The 19087-nt window shown below is 48.7% G+C and overlaps 1 protein-coding gene across 15 annotated transcripts in view; it reads left to right on the top strand.

The window, feature by feature from the left end:
* The window catches only part of PAX6 (paired box 6), a 29400-nt gene that overhangs the window by 1585 nt on the left and 8728 nt on the right, over window positions 1-19087 (top strand). For 2 of the 15 annotated variants that reach the window (XM_026704415.2, XM_087921202.1), the window contains exons 2-7: window positions 4445-4575; window positions 5449-5490; window positions 5585-5800; window positions 6915-7080; window positions 17783-17941; window positions 18679-18761. In XM_026704415.2, the coding sequence (XP_026560200.1) occupies window positions 4445-4575; window positions 5449-5490; window positions 5585-5800; window positions 6915-7080; window positions 17783-17941; window positions 18679-18761 (797 nt within the window). Of the gene's footprint in view, window positions 1-2925; window positions 3248-3764; window positions 3870-4444; window positions 4576-5448; window positions 5491-5584; window positions 5801-6274; window positions 6764-6914; window positions 7081-17782; window positions 17942-18678; window positions 18762-19087 lie in introns of those variants that run through there. The other 13 variants (XM_087921205.1, XM_087921206.1, XM_087921203.1 and 10 more) reach the window with 10 other exon arrangements.

The following is a 19087-nucleotide window of genomic DNA, read 5'->3' on the forward strand; positions in this document are numbered from 1 at the left end:
AGTTAGTGCCTTCCTTCCGGGACTCTCCGGAGCTCGGAAGGAAGGGGCCCTCTTTGATCTGGGTGGGATGCCCTTCCCAAGAGGAAGAGCCTTGTCTCTGCCTCTACCTTCGCCAGGCCTTTCCGCAGGCTGGAGGGAATCCCGAGTGACATTGACAGGAGGGGGGGGGGGAACCGAATTATGGGAAAGAGGTGCCAGGAGTCACCCGGATATTTCCCCCCCCCCCAAATCTGGCCACAATGTACTCCCAGCCAACCCCAGCCTCATCGTTTCCTGGGGAATTGGGTGGAGCCCAGGTGCTTTCAGCCCGAGAATGAATAATCAAATCCCTACTTAAAATCCGCTCCGGGTTTCCGCAGGAGGGCCGTGATTTCGCGCCGCAGCTCCGCACCTTGGCGAGGGGACTCAAGTACACCCACCCCCCAAAATGGTTGGACTCCTTTAAGACCGACCGCGCTGTTTATTTACTGATAAAGACGCTTTAAGCCTCTAACAGGAAAGTCAGCCTTGGGGGTAGCAAGTCGCGCTAAGCATAAAGCGACTGGTTTCTTGGGGAGGTCGATATGGCCGGGCAGTGGAGAGCTGGACAGTCCCCTAAGCCTTATCTTGGTGGGAAAGTTGCTCTCCCGGATGTTCATGGACTTGGAATTCATGGGTTTGGTTTTGAAAACAAAACCTTCCCCGTTGTGCAGCCTGCAGGGAAGGCGACTTAGCTCGCAGGTTACTCCTGAGATCAAGGTAGGTTTGATCCGTTGAGATGGACGGTGCTCTAATTTTCCCAAAAGTTATACCGGTAAAAATAACCTTTGCAAGCGATTCCGATGTTTTTTTTTAAAAAAAGCATATTGTGTTTTGTTTTGTTTTTAATTTACTGTAAACCCGCACCCCCTCCCTGGCCAGTGGTTGTTGTTCGGTGGAGCTTTGAAATCCTAAAGATACCTCGTTAGTATGCCACCTCCGTCGGGATTGCCTTGGAGAGAGAAAGTGCAAGTCGAATCTCGGTCGCGGAATCCGGCTCTCAATAGCTTTGGTTTCCCTCTCTTCTCTGCTCTCTTCTTGCGCGGGACTCGCTCGCCTCTTGCCCGGAACCCCGGGGTCTGTTTTCCATCTCCTTGGCTTTCGGAAGCTGGCTTGGAAGGCAGCCCCCCTTTGAGCACAGCGGAGCTTTTCTTCGCTTTTTAAAAGGAGTCCCGCAAAAGCTCCGGCCAGTTCTGCGCCGGCCCTTAGGCGACTCCAATCCAGAGCCCCTCCGGATAAAAACCCGAGGTTCAACCCCTTTCGACTCGCTGCCTCGGCTTTCCTGGATCCGGGGTGGGCTGGGTGGGTTTGTCCCATTTTCTCTGAGCTCCAGACTCGCTTGGGGGAGGAGGGGCTGTAGTTTCCCGACTGGGGGGTGGAAACACTCTCCCCCCCCCCACCAACCGCGGGGTCTCTTTCTGTGCTAATACGCCCCGAGGCCGTGGCGCTGAGTTTGATCGTCGGGCCCCTTTCGGGAGTCCCTCCGTGGCTGGGACTGGGGGAGCGTTGATGAAGGTTTCCCGCTCCAGGTTTGGCTCGTCCCTGGAGAAATGGCTGAGGCGGCCTTCTTGAGAGGGCGCCATCCCCTCTGCGCCCGAGCCTCCCTACCCAAGGCGAGCGTCTTTCCTGGGAATGGCAAATGCCTTTGCACTCGATTTCCTCCCGACCCCATTCCTCCATTCCTCCCCGCAGGGAGATAGATAGAAGTGGGGGGAGAAAGGCCGCCGGGGTGATGATTTGGGTGGAGGTCGCGGCCAGTTTTTCCCGGCTTTGTGTGGAGATCTGCGTGTCTGCAGCCCCGCGCATCCAAATTGGGACCATATGTTTCCCTCTTAGATGGCTCGCCCGAGAAGCCGAGGCGCATAATCATTGCCACTGGGCTCGAACTGCCGGCGTTCTCCTGGGAAATTAAGGCATTGATTAAGGCTTAACCTTTTTTAAAAAAAACAAAACACGGAATTTGGGAGTTGGGCTGCCTTCCTTGAGGCGCGGAGGAGGAAAGGCGTCTCTGCCTCTCCGGTAGGCCAGCGAATGGCCTCCGTCGGCTTCTGTGGGGGTGGGGTGGGTGGGAAGAGAGCGGGATGTGGAGGCTTAGGAAGAAGAAGAGCTCGCTTCTGTGCACCTCGCAGGCCCTAGAGCTCCGAGGACCCAGTGGCGATGGAAACCCCTCCCTCCGCGGCTTATGGGGAGCAGAAGAACTCAGCTACAGGCTTAAGAGGGGCTGCCTTGAGGCCGGGTCTGGCCTCAGGCCTCCGTAGGACGTGGGGGGGGGGACGACCAAGATTTCTCTGCAGTCCAGGCCAATGTGGGTGGGGGAGAGATAGTGGGGGGGAGAAAGGGAGGCCCTGGGTGCCGGTGTTGAGCATAAAAGCTCTCCAGGAAACAAGCACTTGGTGGAGGGAGGGCGAGAGGGGGGAGAAAAGTGGGCCTCGGATCCCGCCCCCTCCCCAGGCTGCCTTTCCCGAGCTCCTTCCTGGTCAGCAACTCCATCCTAAAAGCAAAGAGGGCTCGCTGTTTCCCCGTTTAGACGCCTTGCAGCCATGGCTGGTCAGTTCTCCAGTGGCCTTTACGTGAAGATTCCCAGCCCGCTCTCCTCCTCCTCCTCCTCCTCCTCCTCTCCCCACTGCTCTCTCCAACTCTTGTCACTTCGGATTTATCGCGGAGGCAGCGCGCCCCTTCGGTGGTGTCCGGATTGACCCCGTGGGCTCCCTTCAAACGTCGCTTCTCCTCGAAGGGATAGCTAGGCGAGTTCACTCTCGTCGGAGTGATACCCAAATCCGGACGGAAAGGGTCGTTTTTATCCTGCTCCCGTTTGTCGTGGCGACGCAATATCCAAGAGCGGAGCACTGTCACAAAGTGACAGGTCTGCTACAAGTGCTCCAACTGATCTTTTCAATTAGCCTTCCATGCATGATCCGGCCCGACTTCCGCCTATTTCCAGAAATTAAGCTCAAACTTGACGTGCAGCTAGTTTTATTTTAAAGACAAATGTCAGAGAGACTCATCATATTTTCCTGCTCTTCTATATTTGGAGCTTATTTATTGCTAAGAAGCCGAGGCTCCTGGAGTCAATTTAGCAGAAGGCTCCAAAGAGAGAAGGCGAGCAGAGCAGAAGCAGAGACGGAGAGAAAGAGGGGAAGAGAGAAAGAAAGAAAGAGAGAGAGAGAAAGAGAGAAGCCAGATCTTCTCCAGGGAACCTTTTTTTTTTCTCCAAAGCTTAACGCTGCAGGTCGGGGATCCTTTTCAAGCCCCTTTTTGGGAGTCTTGCCTTGGGCCGGGTGGGGTGGGGGTGGGGTGGGGGGCTGTGGGGAGAGGATGCAGACCAAGTTCGTGGCTTTTCCTGAATAACCCTGGTGTCCCTTCTCCCCCCCCCAGCTTTTACCTCCAACGTGTGTGTGTGGGGGGGGGCACAATTTGGAAGAGGGGGAGAACCAAGCAGCCCGGGTTGCTTCTCCTGCTTTGGGGAGGGGAGGGAGGGGAAGGGAAGGGAAGGGAAGGGAGGTGAGGGAGGACAGTGCACCCTTGCCAGGCCCAAGTTGCCCTGTGTGTGCTCTCGGAGCCAAGCGCCTGGCTTCCGAGGCTACCGCTCAATCCGAGAAACGGGCGGCTCCTTTTTTTTTTTTTCCTTTTGCTGTCCCCCCACCGTTTCTTCCCAGCCCCCCTCTCCTCCCCCAGCCCCCGCTGCTGCTGCTGCTTTTCTTTGCTCGGCTCTTGCCAAAACTGCTGAAAGGATGACGGCTGAGTAGGAAGGGTGTAAAGCAAATGTTGCTCTTCTGGACGGAGCCGGCCGTCAATGGATTCGGCATTCCGCCTAGAATTGGGGAAGGGGGCCGAAGAGAGAAGCTGGGGCGGTGAGACAGGAGAGCCGATAGCGGAGCAATAACCTCCCCTCCCAAACCCCCCCGACCCCCCTCCACCGCCACCACCCGGGGGTTGTCGAGCTGGGCTTTCCTGAAGGAGAATTAGAGATGTGTGTCGGGTTTGAACTGACGACGGCGGTTCCCTTTTCTGTGCCTCTAAACCTAGACGGCGCCTGGAGAGGCCGCGGCGGCCGCGAGGAGGCTTGGTTTGAAGGAAGGCTCTTCTTCTTCTTCTTCTTCTTCTTCTTCTTCTTCTTCTTCTTCTTCTTCTTCTTCTTCTTCTTCTTCTTCTTCTTCTTCTTCTTCTTCTTCTTCTTCTTCTTCTTCTCCTCCCCCTGTGGTTCCGCCAGGCCCAGCTGGTGGGACTAGAGCTGCTGGTGCTCCATCGGCTCTCGCCTCCCCCGGCCCCATATCCCTGTCTCCCCTGACTGCCCCCCCCGACCCCCACCCCCACCCCGCCGCCCTTGCCTTCCCCATGACCCCGGAGGGAGCTGCGGGGCTCTTGCAGGTGACCCTCAGGTGACCGAGACTTCCATTGTCCTTCTTTTCCTTCGCCCACTTCGCAGGTCACAGCGGCGTGAATCAGCTCGGCGGTGTGTTTGTCAACGGGCGGCCGCTGCCAGATTCAACCCGGCAAAAAATCGTGGAACTGGCCCACAGCGGGGCTCGGCCGTGCGACATCTCCCGAATCCTGCAGGTGAAAACGCTAGTCGCCTCCCCAGTTGGAGCCAGCCCGGGGCTTCTTGCCTTCTTGGAAAACAAGGGAGGAAGAGGAGGAAGAGGAGGAGGGGGGCTTTCCACGGCTGTTCAAATTTCCCCGTCCAGTTTTCTGGGTGTGTGTGAAAAGAAATAATGGATTCTGCTCAGTCCAGCGGTTTCTCCAAACCATGGGAAATATATATATATATACTATCTATTGCTTGATCAGTCTGTCTATGCCTTATTTGTATGTGGTCATCTAGTGCTTCAAGTGGTTGCCTTAGTTGGCTCTGGGAATGAACTGGGAGGGGAGAAGAGATAGCCAAATCCCCAATGCCCTTCTTGGAAATGTCTCCATTGCATTGGGGACGGAGGAGGGAGGAGGAGGCGGGGAGCTAAGGTGGCCTCTCCGCCCGGATGTAGTAGCTTCCGTTTTCTGCATGCATATATTAAGCGAAGGCTGAAAAACCAGCAATACTCAAAGAATCGCCTTTGCTTTGTCAATCCTTACCCCCTGGAGAAGTTTTGGCCAGGTATTTGGCTTTAGGAAGGCGGTCCAATTCGTCTCTGATAGGTCAACTCTACAAGCCTAATATCCTTTCCTCAGGAATGTGCCTATTTTGAAAACTGGTCTGAAGATGCCGTTAATAGCTTATCTACTAAACATCTTATCCCATATTTGCCATCTTTCTTCAGTTTTTCTCTCCCTTCCCCCGTTGTCAAAAGGTGTTTTTTTTTTTAGAACAAACATTTCACCTTTGTAGCATGTAGGGTCCCAAATGTGATCTTTTTTTTTTAAAGAAAAGAAAAAGAAAAGAAACCTCTCTAAGTAAGTTCTCATACCATTGAAGGTATATTTTTGTGTTTATAGACCCATGCAGATGCAAAAGTCCAAGTGCTGGACAATCAAAACGTAAGCTTGTCATTGTTTAATGCATACTTAAACAATTTTATTTTTGTCTTGAAATTATTAATAATGTGATTTTCTGTCCACTTCCCTGATGCAGGTGTCGAATGGCTGTGTGAGTAAAATTCTGGGCAGGTATTACGAAACTGGCTCCATTCGACCGCGGGCAATCGGAGGTAGCAAGCCAAGAGTAGCGACTCCAGAAGTTGTAAGCAAAATAGCGCAGTATAAGCGAGAGTGCCCCTCCATCTTTGCTTGGGAGATCCGAGACAGATTACTATCGGAGGGGGTCTGTACCAACGATAATATACCCAGCGTAAGTTTCTGGAGAATCTCCTTTCTGTCTGACCTAGAACCTAGAGTTGTAGATAACCGTTTCCCACCTTGTCTTTTAGCTCCATAGTCCTCCCTTGTCTGTCTCACTGTCCTTCCTTCCATAGGGGCAAAACTTGCAAGAGCACTTTGGAAAAAAAAAAAAAGTAACTCACTCTTGGCTGTTAAACTCTTGGGGACTTAAAGAATAGAAATAGGCTGCTTTTGAATATCCCAAATGTAATATATGTATACCTGGAACTCGTATATTTAGAATAGTTTGTAACATTACATATATATTTATATAACTTAATAATAACTTATATTAAGACGTGGGAAAATACCCGAAGAAACTTAAATACCAAACATATAAATACCCTTGAAAACAAAACAAAAAAACATTGTGTGTGTGTGTGTGTGTGTGTGTGTGTGTGTGTGTGCGCGCGCGCGGGCGAGGGATGGGAAACGGGAAATCTTTCTGTGCAAATAAGCTGGGCATTTCTTTCTAATTGGAAGAGGATGAGGCATTTTTGCCTCAGGCTGTTCGCTTCCCAAAGAAGTGATTGCCCTATGAAAGGAAAGTACTCAAGCTAACCCCTGCCAAAAGGGATCTAAATTTGCCTGCCTCTGCCTTGGTGCCAAATATGTTTGAAGGCGCAGCTGAACCCAGAGGTCTCTCTTGCTGCCACTTGCTTTTCGCCAGGATCTCAGGAGTCTCAGGCTCCGTAGCACATGCCTTGCCTCCTGAATGCACCACCCCACCCCACCCCACAGTCCTGGGATGGCAGCCTAGCACTGCATCTTTGGATGGTGGGGGTGGGGCATTGATTAGAGTGGCCCTACTGAAAGCTGGGGAGCTTGCAATGAATGGAGCAAAGCGGGCCAGGGAAGACCTGTGTCTTAAAGGGGGCTGCTTGTCAAGAACTCTTGGTGAAATGAATGGTGGGCCCGATCCCAAGGAAGCCGAGTGAGTTTGGCTTCATTTCTGGCTTTAAATTCTCTGGGTGGACAGTTGGATCTGTGGCTGGGATGAGTAAGGGGGAGATGGGAAGGGAAGGGGTTGGTGAGGTTCCGTCCCACTGTGGCTGCCATTTGGTGGAATGCAATTTCCCTTCCAGGTCTCCTCGATCAACCGAGTCCTACGCAACCTGGCTAGCGAAAAGCAACAGATGGGAGCAGATGGAATGTACGACAAGCTGAGAATGCTGAATGGGCAGACAGGGACGTGGGGCACCAGGCCTGGATGGTACCCGGGGACGTCTGTCCCAGGACAACCAACGCAAGGTAGGCAGGGAAGAGAGGTCAGTTCAACTGCTCTTTCCCTTCTCCTCCTCCTCCTCTCCTTGCAGACCAATCTGATTTCTCAAATGATCCTTCAGACTAGAGCCTATAGGGGCAACTCGACCCGAGGTCTACTTGACTCTTCCTTCCTCCATTTTCAACTCCCTTCTCACTCTCTACTCTGCCTCCCTGGGAACGCCCACTTAAAAAGGATGTTTTATCAAAGCAGAGGTTAACAGATAATAGATAATCAGAGTTGGAAGGGACCTTGTAGGTCATCTAGTCCAACGCCACCACCACCCCAAGCAGAAGACCCTACATCATTTCTGACAAATGGCAGTCCAATCTCTTCTTGAAAGTCTCAAGTGATGGCCAACTTCCGAGGGCAAGCTGTTCCATTGGTTGATTGTTCTCACCGTCAGAAAGTTTCTCCTTATTTCCAGGTTAAATCTCTCCTTGTTCAGTTTCCGTCCATTATTCCTTGTCTGGCCTACAGGCGCTTTAGAAAATAACTTGACCCCTTCCTCTCTGTGGCAGCCCCTCAAATATTGGAAGACCGCTATCATGTTTCCCATGGTCCTTCTCTTCACCAGATTAGCCAAGCCCAGTTCTTCATATGCCTTAGCCTCCAGTCCCCTAATCATCCTGGTTGCTCTTCTCAGCGCTTTTTCTAGAGTCTCAACATCTTTTTTATAATGGGGTGACCAAACCCACTTCCCTGAATACCACCCTTTATCTAGGGAGACCTCCAGACACTGCCAGGATAGAGGGTAGACTAGGCAGTTAAGAAAAACAACAACACTGGAGAAGGAGAGCCAGTGGATGAAGGGTTAAACAATGGAAAGACTGGACCCTAATCCATTTCCAACCACAGAAACACCCTGGGTGACTTCCTGAGCCTGGCGTTTCTCTCTGTCCCAATGTCCTTCACAGGGTTGTGGTAAGGACAAAATGGAAGAGAAAGCACTACGGGTGTCCTATATTTGCTTTAAAAAAAAAAAACCTGCCCAAGAGCAGCAGAGTTTCAGGGTGCTTTCAAACCAAGTCCTCACACAAGGAAACTCCCTTAGAGTCCCTTTCTCCCAATTAAAAGGCATCAGACGCTAACTCGCTGATGGACTGGGAGCAAATCCTCACTTGCTTTGGAAGCGTAATTAACAAATGGTGAAGCTCTGGGAAGAAGCATTCCCAATGATGGGCAGGCTAAAAATGCAGTTCTTCATCTTTCAGGATCTGATTAGTCAACCTAAGAATTAAGGTCCCTGTCTCTTGTAGAATCTTGCTTTTCTTTGCCAGAAAATAAGTATTGAAGGGAAGGGAACAAACCCTGCTGTTGTGGGTTGCTTATACTTGCTCCCTTTTAGATAAAGGCTTTGGCATTTTGAAACCCAGGCTGGAGTACATTTGGATTTGTTTTTTTCAGGGGATTCCAAACTCAGGGGTTGATCACTGCTGTCAGGCTCTGATTCCAGCTATGCCCGGGCATTGCTCGTGGTTGGGGAAGAGGCCTGTTTTCACATCCCCTTGGCTTGAGTTCGCTCCCTTGAGGATCAGAGCTTCTCTGCTTGTTTGCCTGTCCTCTCTTGGGGTGGCTCTAGTCAGCTTTTCCAGCGTCCAATAGCCAACACCTTACTGTCTGGGAAAGGAGAAAGAAGAGAGGAAGTCAGAAGAGAAAGACAGAGGAAAGCGACCACGCGAGAGAGGGAGAGAAGGAAAGAAAGAAAATCAGTAACAATATGCAGAATATCTGGTACAAAGGATGTTTCTGTCACACACAAGAATTTGTTATGGGAACAATTCTGTCGCTATGTAATTGCTCATTAGAGATCGTTTTGTTTCTCATTAAGGCGACATGAATAAGCATCTAGTTGAAGGAGACAGCTGTAGAAATGTTCCACAGGAGACCTCTGGACACGATATGGCACCGTTTGCCAATTAGACATGTCAGTTTTAAGAGAAGGGGGCTTTCTAGGAGGGACCCTCAGAAGACCAGGCCCCAGGCCTCATCTGGGTGTGTGTGTGTGTGTGTGTGTGTGTGTGTGTGTGTGTGTGTGTGCACTGGTGGCTGAAGCTAGTGGAGGACTGAGTCCAATACCATCCCCCTCCATCCCACTACTCCTTTGGACCTCAACACTTTGAATTCCCTTTGGGAGGAAGCAAAATAGATATCTATCAGCTTTGTGCATTGTGTGTAGACATTGTGGCAGGGGCCATTGTGGGATCCAGGAAGTGAAATATGTGCTGCAGCAAAAGCAAGGAGGACTCTCGTCACACCTTCACGGCCACTGGCTCTTTCAAGACAGATCTCCAGCTATTCCCATGTCACTTCTTTCATGAGCCAGAGCAAGCTCCTTCCTGTAAAACGTCCTGCCGCAATAAATCTGCCTTGAAAGAACTACCATCTCCAAGTTTTCCATTGCTTTTTCCAAGGCTTCCACTGAAAAGCATCTGGCATTAAAGCATCCAGGCACTGGGCATTGCTGTTCTCTCAGGACTGCAGCCTGGGACAGCCAAAACCAAAACCCAGAGGAGCGGGGTGACCCATCAAAGGAGCCTCTTGGGTTTATTTGTAAGAGCCTCTGGACTCTGGAGTTGCTACCTGTCTGTTGGGTTAAAGATGGGAAAGTCGGGGAAGGTATGGTCAAAGCTTGGAATTGCCACAAACAGGGCATTCAGATGGGAAGAGAAGGGGCCAACGCTTGGACCAGGGGGAGTTGTGTGAGGGTCAAAAAAGAAGGACCCCCTTCATCATACCCAATGCCAGCTGTGTTGGCAAACCCTTCCCTGGGGTTTAGCTGCACCCGAGCCAATTGGGGCTGGGGAAGTTGAGCGGTTGTCCATCAGCATGACACCAGCTGGAGAACGTTGTGCAGAGAAAAGAGGCCAGGGAGGCAAAGGGGTTTTCAGAGTCTTTTCAGACCCGAATTTCAGCCAGTTCAAGAGAAGCCTGAAAAATCAACACTAGCTGGTCGCTCAGGTGAAGGGGAGAAGGATTTGCCCGGAACGAATCAACTCCCACATATCTTGGACTGTGAGACCAAACAGTCTGAGCAGATTTGAATCTGGCACCACCGACTTTAGGTTTTAATAGGAAGCAGCGCTCTGTGCTCAGGGGAAGATTTTGCAGTTCGATCCTACTGACACCTGTGGTTTAACTCTTTTCCAATCCTTGAGCTGGGCCCTTCCGATTCGAAATGCCTATGCGCCCGCCGCCCGATCCTAAACTGAAATCCCAAGAAAAGGGCCTAATTTAATTCTAGACTAAATTTCATCCATCTCTTAATCGGAAGTAATTTACTTGTATTTAGTATTTAAAGCTGGCCTCTGCTCACCCATGCTCAGGATGGCAAAATGAGTCAGGCGGAGAGTAAGCAAATATCTTTGGATCGGGCGCTCTTCCTCTTTTCAAAGACCTCGCTTTAAGGTTGCCGGCATTAAGCAGGTTCTTTCCCTTCTCCGAAAGTTACCCGTCGGGTTGTAGCCTTCCTTCCCGAGGCTTTGAGGATCGGGCTATCCTCAGTCGGAGTAGGGGAGCTCTGGGTGTGTGTATGTGGGCGGGGGAGGAGGGGTGTTGGCCGGAGAAGCCTGCTTCTCCCTCGTTTGCACTGCTGGAGCCCGAGGAGAGCGCAGAGAAGCGGGGAGCTGGGTCGCCCCAGCAGGGCTTTAGCAAAGGTCTTCCGAGATAGAAGAGAGGCGAACCGGAGCCGCTGCGCTGGGCTAAGTTCTAGCGACTCAACGGGAGCGAGACTCCGGAGAGCTCGCCCAAGTGTGGGAAAAGATTCCCGCGGCGGGGGGGGGCTGTGAATGAGGTGGGCGAAGATCCGACCCCCCCCTCTTTCGGTCCACGGGCAATCGGCCTCTCGGTTGCCATTAACAGGGTCCTCTCTGCCTGCCCTCTTCCGCCCCCCACCCTCCGCCTCCGCTTTCCAGGAGGCGCATCTTTGCAGTCGGTCGTAGCCTTTCGAGGACGGTCGGTCCCTTCGACAGGATGCATCCGTCTTTTGATTTATTTTGTTCTGCGTGGCCTTTAACCCAAGAGCACCTGTTCATTCTGCTACTCGGAGGGGAGTTAGTGCTTCCTCTCTTCGCCTCGTTGGAGAAGAGCAACGGGGTGAGGGAGGGGGGGGAGTGAGAGAGACGGACTTCGGCAGACCCTCTCCCGAAAAGGCTCAGGACCCTCTTTCCCTCCCAGGGCGCTTGATAAACTCAGGCGGTCCCGAAAGAGCAACCTTGCCCCCCGCCTCACCTTGAAAGTCTTCAAAGTGCGCGCAGGCCTCAAGGGAAAGCGAGGCGGTTCTTGGGAAGCCGCCCGGGGGTGTGTGGCGGGGGTGCTTGCGGGGTTGTTGGACTTTGTGTCGGGTTGGCTTCCAGCCGGACCTTGGCTGGGAGTCGCTTCCTGAAGAAGCTGGGGCCTTAGCCTGCGGTTTGTGTGTGAGAGAGAGAGAGAAAGAGAAAGAGAGAGAGAGAGAGAGAGAGAGAAAGAGAAAAAGAGAAAGAGAGAGAGAGAAAGAGAGAGAGAGAAACGGGGCAGGATGATTCCAAAATTATTCCAAAAAAAGGAACACCAGCTGCTCGCTCACTAGAAGTCCCCAGGCAGGGAGCTCTCCATTTTGGACGGAGGGGCTTCCTTGCCTAGCCCAGGAATTTTATTTTTTTAAAATTGTTTGGAATTCCAACCTTAAAAAACGCTCGCCCTGAGCTCGATCTCTTCCCACCCCCCACCCCCCAAAGCTGGCGAAGCCCGTCGTCTACAAGTTGAGCCTAATTCGTTCTGAAATCGTTTGAAGCGAGCCTGTTTGGGATGGGGACGCCCGGCTTCCCAATGTTTCCCTCTCTCTCTCCCCACCCCGGGACCCCCCAACAACCCCAGCCCGCCAGCCCGCTGCTCTTAATCATCTGTCCCACTTCAAACCAAAGCTTGGTTGGGGTAAAAAAAAAGAAAGAAAGAAAGAAAGTTGGACGGGAGCTTATTTATTGGCCTCGACTTCACCGCATAAAATGCCGAGGATATATAGGAAATGAGGGGAGGGGGGGTGAAAGAGGATTTTCAAAGGATTCCAAGGTGGTTGGGGTTTTTTTTTTGTTTTTTGCCCTGGAACAGTCATGCCAATCTCCGATGTTCTCCCCACCCCCCCTTGCAGGGCTGCCTCTGTGTGCCTGGATTTTAAGAGCCCATTACTCCCAAAGCATAAGGCAAGGTTAGGTCTCAGAGGGGGACAAATACGGTCTCAATCTGATAAACGCCAGGCAGCAGCAAATAAAATAATGGCTACACGAGGGCTTGACAGAACAAAAAAGAGACCATCTCTCTCTCTCTCTCTCTCTCTCTCTCTCTCTCCCTCCCTCCCTCTCTCTCTCTCTCGGGTAATTGAGTGGTTTTAGGCATCCCCGAGACACCGTTTCTTATCGTTCACCCCGCCCCCGCCCGGCTCCCTTCTCCCCTCCAAATAAGACTAAAGCCCTTCTATAGGATTTAGACACTTTCTCTTTCAACAGATGCTACAATGTTTTGATCCCAGCTCCAACAGCTGAAAGGTGCCGCAATCGGTTTGCTATCTTTCTTGCTTGCTCGGTTTTTTTTTCCCCCCTCTGCTAGTTTTCCGCCTCACTGATTAAGACACTAAGAAACTAAGGAATGATTTTATTTCCCAGCGTCTTTTATCCACCCCCCACCACCACCACTTTTTTTTCTTTCCTGGAAACAAATCCTCATACCCAGCGTCAGATGGTCTAGCTTTTAGATAATAGGGGCAGCATATTCACTCGCTTTCTTACGGATTAGGTCCAGAGAAGGTGGAACGGGACTATTGAGTGCTTTAGAAAGCTGCTTTTTCGCCCCCCCCACCTCTTAAAGTCTCTCTTTTAAAAGAAAGCAAGATATCTTAATTGTCTGTCGTTTCTTTTTCTTTTTTTTTTCTTTTTCAAACATATCTGTGTGTCTTCTCCGATCAAAACTTCGGAGTTAACAGGCGTCGGGGGGAGGTTTTGAGGCGGAGAGGAGCGGGAGGGAAGAAAAGAGATGAAAGCAGACGAAAAAGTCGTCGTAACCGTTATTGGAAGCGAATTTTGATTTAGGGCGAATCTACGTCGTATTCTGAAGTCAGTGGAGAGGGTCCCGTTGATGTTCATGGAGTTGGATCCTAACCTTTGCGGTCTTGAATGCGGGTTCAGAGAAGACAGCCTTCTGGAGGATGCATTTGTGGATTTCTTTTCAAACTTCTCTAACCTTTGAGCTGAAAAGCCGCCAATTTTTCTTGTTACTCCCAAAACAAACACACACACACACACACACACACACACACACACACCCCTAGGTTTGAGGGTGTTTTACTTCTTACCCTTCAGCTGTAAACCGAGCTGCCTAACTTGTCGTCCCCCCCCCGCCCCCGCCCCCCTTTGGCCAGCTGACAAACAGAGGCTGCGACACTTCCAGCGCTTGGATCCCCATCTGGCCGAAGGGAGAATCGCCGAGCTAGCCAAGGGACCTCGCTGGAGAGATTGGCCCTTTCCTGGCGTAGTAGCCCAGCAATAAGGAAGCCGACCTGTTGGGATCCGAAGGGCCTCGGGAAGTTCCGGCGCGGGGCTTGAGGCGGCTGGTTTTCCGCCCGATCCACCCGCGGGTTCAGCTGAATGTCCGTCCCTTTCTGTTCCCCCTTTCCCCGCCCGGCCTTCCTTTGACTTGGGTTGGGTGACAAAAGAGCCACCAAAGCGACCCAGCTGCCCGCTCCGAGGGATCCTTGGTGCTCTCTTGAGTTTGGTTGTTTTCTTGCAGACGTTTCATTACCCAAACTAGATAACATCATCACTGATGTAGCACTGATGGTGTTACCTAGTTCGGGGAGAGATTCGACCTAGCAATAAGGAGACGTTTTCGGACAGTGAGAACAATCAACCAATGGAATAGCTTTGCCTTCGGAAGTTGTGGGAGCGCCATCACTGGAGACCTTCCAGAAGAGATTGGACTGCCATCGGTCAGAAATGGTGTAGGGTCTCCTGCTTGGGTGGGTGGGGGGAGTTGGACTAGATGACCTACTAGGTCCTCTTCCAACTCTGTTATTCTGTGAATGAAATGTCTGCAAGAAAACAAGCAAGTTCAGAAAGCAGGAAGGAACTCTCTTTGAGGTCTCTTTGGAAGCTTAATCCAGAACAAGCCTATAGGACAGTCCAGTCCCCCCCATCCCACCCCCCACCCCCCATCTTTGGTTTCTCCCAGTTTGGGAAAATAGCCGAAGGCTCAGACCTTGCCTTCCAAACCTGGAGAGTGTCTAGGGCAGGGGTCTCAAACACAATTTACCTGGGGGTCGGTGGAGGCAGAGTCTGGGTGAGGCTGGGCCGCATAATATTATACTTTATATTATACACTAATATTATACTTTCATATCACGGGGGGGGAGGCACAGGATATCGTCCTGCGGGCCGCAATTGGCCCACAGGCCACGAGAATGAAACCTCTGGTCTTAGAGGCTCCTCTCTTACCCCCTGAAGCTTCTTCAACCATGGGGCGCAGGGCGCCTCTCCCACCAAGACTTTGCCGCAAGGCAATCTACTGGTGGATCTATGACCTGCCTGGAAACGCATATAAGGCTACCACCCAGTTCTCACCCAGCTCCTCCCCCCCACACCTGTTGAGTTGCTTGGACATCCATGTGCCCATGCAAGAGAAAGGAGGGAGGCCTCCCATCAGTTGCCAGCATCATAACTTTGGGTGGCGTTGCACCCCAAGCACCTTGGATACACCTTAATCCATGGCCTGGAGGTTCATGGTGTGTGGAGCTAAGGGGCCCCAACATTTGGGTAAAGGCCGGTCTAGAATCCCAGCAGCTTTGTTTAGTGGCTGTGGGCCAACAAAGTGTCTGCTTCTTTCCACAAAAATATCAACCTAGAAGCCCTTACTCTGAAAGTGCTTTAAAAGGCAGCAATCACCTTTGGTTAATGTGTAGAAGCAGGGGCCCTTGTCTTAGACCCTTCTCTGCCAGTTGAAGCTTACTTAATCTAAGCTAAGTAGTTCTCTCTTTTCCCCTCCTCCTCCTCCTCCCCCTCCCTCCCGTGTTGAGTAAACAGGCTGAATGTGTGGAGCTGGTCTATTCACCAGTTTAGGGGTGTTCTTTCTTTCTTCTCCGGCTCCTATAGAAGGGGAAAAAAAAAAACCCCTAAAGAGCATTGAGTAGCCCAGCCTAGGGGACAGTGATTAATGATAGTAGTGCCTAAAGGTTAACATACTTCACTGAAAAGTCTGTTGACTGGGATCCTTGTGATACAATGTGGCCCACTGCACGCCTCAAGAGAATCCTTTTGTTGGGCCGGCCTGATTGTGTCCTCAAAATTCTGCCCACGAAAGTTTGCCAACCCTCCTCCTTGCCCTAAGAGTTTAATAGTTTCCTTTACTCTGCTGGCATTGTGTCCTGGTGAAAAGCAGGGGGGCCCTGCTCGCTATTCAAGTGGTGGTGGTCATCTCAATAGTTCTCCAAACCTCCATATGGTGACCACTGGAGATGAATCCAACTGTTTAAATGGGGGAGAAAGTTGGGGTTTTAAAACATTTCAGAGTGTTTGAAAAGATCTCTACCAGATCCTGTCACAATTCTCTTTTAGGGCTTTGAAAGTTAGATGCCATTGTTGGCTGATTATAACCGATATATTGCTCTAAAGTTGATTTCCCACCAAAAAAGAAAAAATCTGTTTTCCAGGCTGGGGGGCGGGGGGGAAGGCTGCTCGTTTTTCCTCCCCCCACATAACTTTCTCCTTCTCGTTTTCCTTCTTCAGGACGTGTATCAAAAGAACCCCTTGTTCTATTTTTCATTTAGCAACTTCAAAACCACTCCAAATTATGCTCTGAAAGGAAAGGGAGAGTTAATTTACTGACAACTTCTCTCCTTCTGCAGGAATGTCCATTTCTTTTGTAAAAAAAAAAAGGGGGGGGGGAGGGTGAAGCAGAAAAAAAAAAAGAGGAAGAAACCTTTCTCTCCACATATACCCCTCCCTCCATTTTCCTCAGGGTCTGCAGACACTTTGAAAGACAGCGCAACTAAGGAGCATATCTTTACCTCCAGCAGCTATGTGAAAACAATAAAACTTTCTCTTGTTTAATGATAGAAATTACATTAAAAGTGGTGGAAATGCCCTAATTAAAAATGTACCACAAATGATATGCCAGGCGCTCAGCTGCAGAATAGCATATTTAGCTACTTAGCGAACTCGCTACTATTTCTTGTTAAAATTACATGTTAAAATTTTAAAAGAAATCTTACTTTTCTCTGGTGCAACACATTACAAAGAATGGACAGTCCTTTTATCTAAATATAAAATTCCATTTTCAGCAATTATAGCCTGTTCTTGGTGATGATATAATTACAGCTGTGCTCTGTAATAGGTGTCAAGGCAATGCACACTCATACAATAGTTGAATAAAACTGCAGAACAATGCAGGCACTTCTAAATTCACAACCTTTAAAATGAAATTGACTGTGCAGAATTAAAATCAAAACTAGATAAATATTTTTTAAAAAAGATTACAAGCTTGGTTTGGCTTCTTAATAGCATTTTCTGCAAACCTATCAGCATCTAATTGATTAGATAGGAATTACTGATTATAGATAATCTGAAAAAGTGAGCTTCCCTATTCTAAATGTACCAATAGGTAAATAAATTTAATAGAAATAATATTTTAGGAAGGCATGTTAGAAAACGTGCACTATACTCATTTGAACAATATCTTTGACTTGTGAGAAGGGACAGATTTATTCAGCTATATTTTAAAAGAGTTGTTTAGATATTTTGGAACTGGATATTTCTACCTTGGATATGTTTGGTTCTCTACTGTTATATATATTGATTAATGTTTTAGTGCCAGCTATTTTGAACATCACTGAATTATAGAAAGGAATAAGTCCTGTCTCTTTTCTGTCACCATTCCATTTGCCTAGAAGTCACTGAATTGCCCTTATAAAATTTGCCATCCCAGAATTATCTGTATTCTTCAAAATAGACAAATCCTTGCAATAGATACCACAGCCTCTCCAGTTCTAGCCATCTTCTGACTGCCATACATGCTACAATGAGCAGAGGAGGTCCTGACAACTACCAGTTTTTTCCTCATTTCAGTTTAGGGTCAATCTCATGAAAATGCTTTGGTGTTGAGTACAATACTTTCAACTCCTGCATTCAAACTGGATCAAAATGACCATGTACATTTTAGTAAGTCATAGATTTCAAAAGTAGCATACATATGTTTTAGATTTAGCACATATAAAAATTTAAATCCAAATGTGAAATATGAAAGCCAGTTTGGTGTAGAGATTAAGGCACTAGGCTAGAAACCAGGAGACTGTAAGTTCAAGAGGGGTCTTGGACATCAAGACAGCTGGATAATCTTGGGGCAATCACTTTCTCTTAATCCTAGGAAGAAAGCAATGGAAAATTATTTCTGAAAAACTTTGCCAAGAAAATTGCAAGGACTTTGTCCAAGCAATTTCCAAGTATCAGACAGAATTAAAGGGTGGGGGGGAGAAATGAAATATGGATTGAATCACAAGAATATTATTATTCAGCATAGGTGGATAATAATTTCCAGAATGAGCAATTGGATTCCTGTATTGTCACTTTGGGATAATGAAACAGTGAGATCCGGGGCATGGTTGGCTGTGTTTATTATGGTGTATGAGTTCAGCACAAACTTTCTTAGCATAGTTTCCTCTTTCTTTTGCAGATGGCTGCCCACAGCAAGAAGGAGGGGGCGAAAATACCAATTCCATCAGCTCCAATGGAGAAGATTCAGATGAGGCCCAGATGAGACTCCAGTTGAAAAGAAAGCTGCAGAGAAATCGGACGTCCTTTACCCAAGAACAAATCGAAGCACTTGAGAAAGGTAAGGCATGACCAAAAGTCAGAACAAGGGACACATAAAGTACTGTACTGCCTTTTCTCTCCTGGCATGGTATGGTCAATCTGGGACAGATATGGAACAGATGTCCACTGATAAAGTCTAGGAATGTTATTATTATTATTGTTGTTGTTGTTGTTGTTGTTGTTATTATTATTATTATTATTATTATTATTATTATTGGCTTTGGGATGCAGTGATTATACAAGCAGCAGGGCAAGCATTTGGAACTGGAACTTCAAAAATATCCTAATATCCATTGTCTTTGTTGTGAGACTTTCAGAGGCAATCTCGAATCTCACTTTTTGGGATAAAAATATACACAAAACTCAATCCACTATCCTTCAGTTCCCTTCCTCCCAATGTAGTTGATTTGGAAGTCATCTGTTTTGAAGTTGAGTTATCATTTGAAATTGTCTTGAAAGTTAGTGTGAGAAAGTTACTTTAGGGGTTATCTATTAACTGCTTAAATGCAGCTATTTGTTTCTACCTGAATACAATCTATGAATCATTTTAATATGAATCACTTGATTGGGAAGGTATTCAATAATAATATCTCACACTTTAAATCAAAGCTGCATTATATGATCTTGTTCAAAGTGTTCCTCTGATGACATTCCTCATAAAAGATTTAGAATGACAAGTGCACTCAGAATATTCCAAAAGTTAAAAGCAAAAAAACTTACCTTAATGCCAATTCTATGGGTTTTTTTTTCTACCAGAATTTGAGAGAACCCATTATCCTGATGTGTTTGCCAGAGAGAGACTAGCTGCCAAAATAGACCTGCCTGAAGCAAGAATACAGGTATTCTGAGACTCTACAGTATTTTTCTTCAGCTCTTGCTACCTTTCTCTTTTTCTTCTCTGTGCACTCATGTTCAAGAAGATGGTATGCAGAAATGGGATTCAGCAGGTTCTGACCAGTTCTGGAGAACCGGTAGCGGAAATTTTGAGTAGTTTGGAGAACCAGCAAATACCACCTTTGACTGGAGATTTTACGGTATCCTTCCCCTGCCACTCCCACCAAGCCACACCCACAGAACCGGTAGTAAAAAAATTTGAATCCCACCACTGGTGGTATGGGTGACTCATTGTTAATAATTTAATAAATTGTAATAAATTGATTTTAAT

Source organism: Pseudonaja textilis, chromosome 1 (assembly GCF_049901715.1).
Source record: "Pseudonaja textilis isolate UNSWEBS1 chromosome 1, rPseTex1.2, whole genome shotgun sequence".
NCBI lineage: Eukaryota > Metazoa > Chordata > Lepidosauria > Squamata > Elapidae > Pseudonaja > Pseudonaja textilis.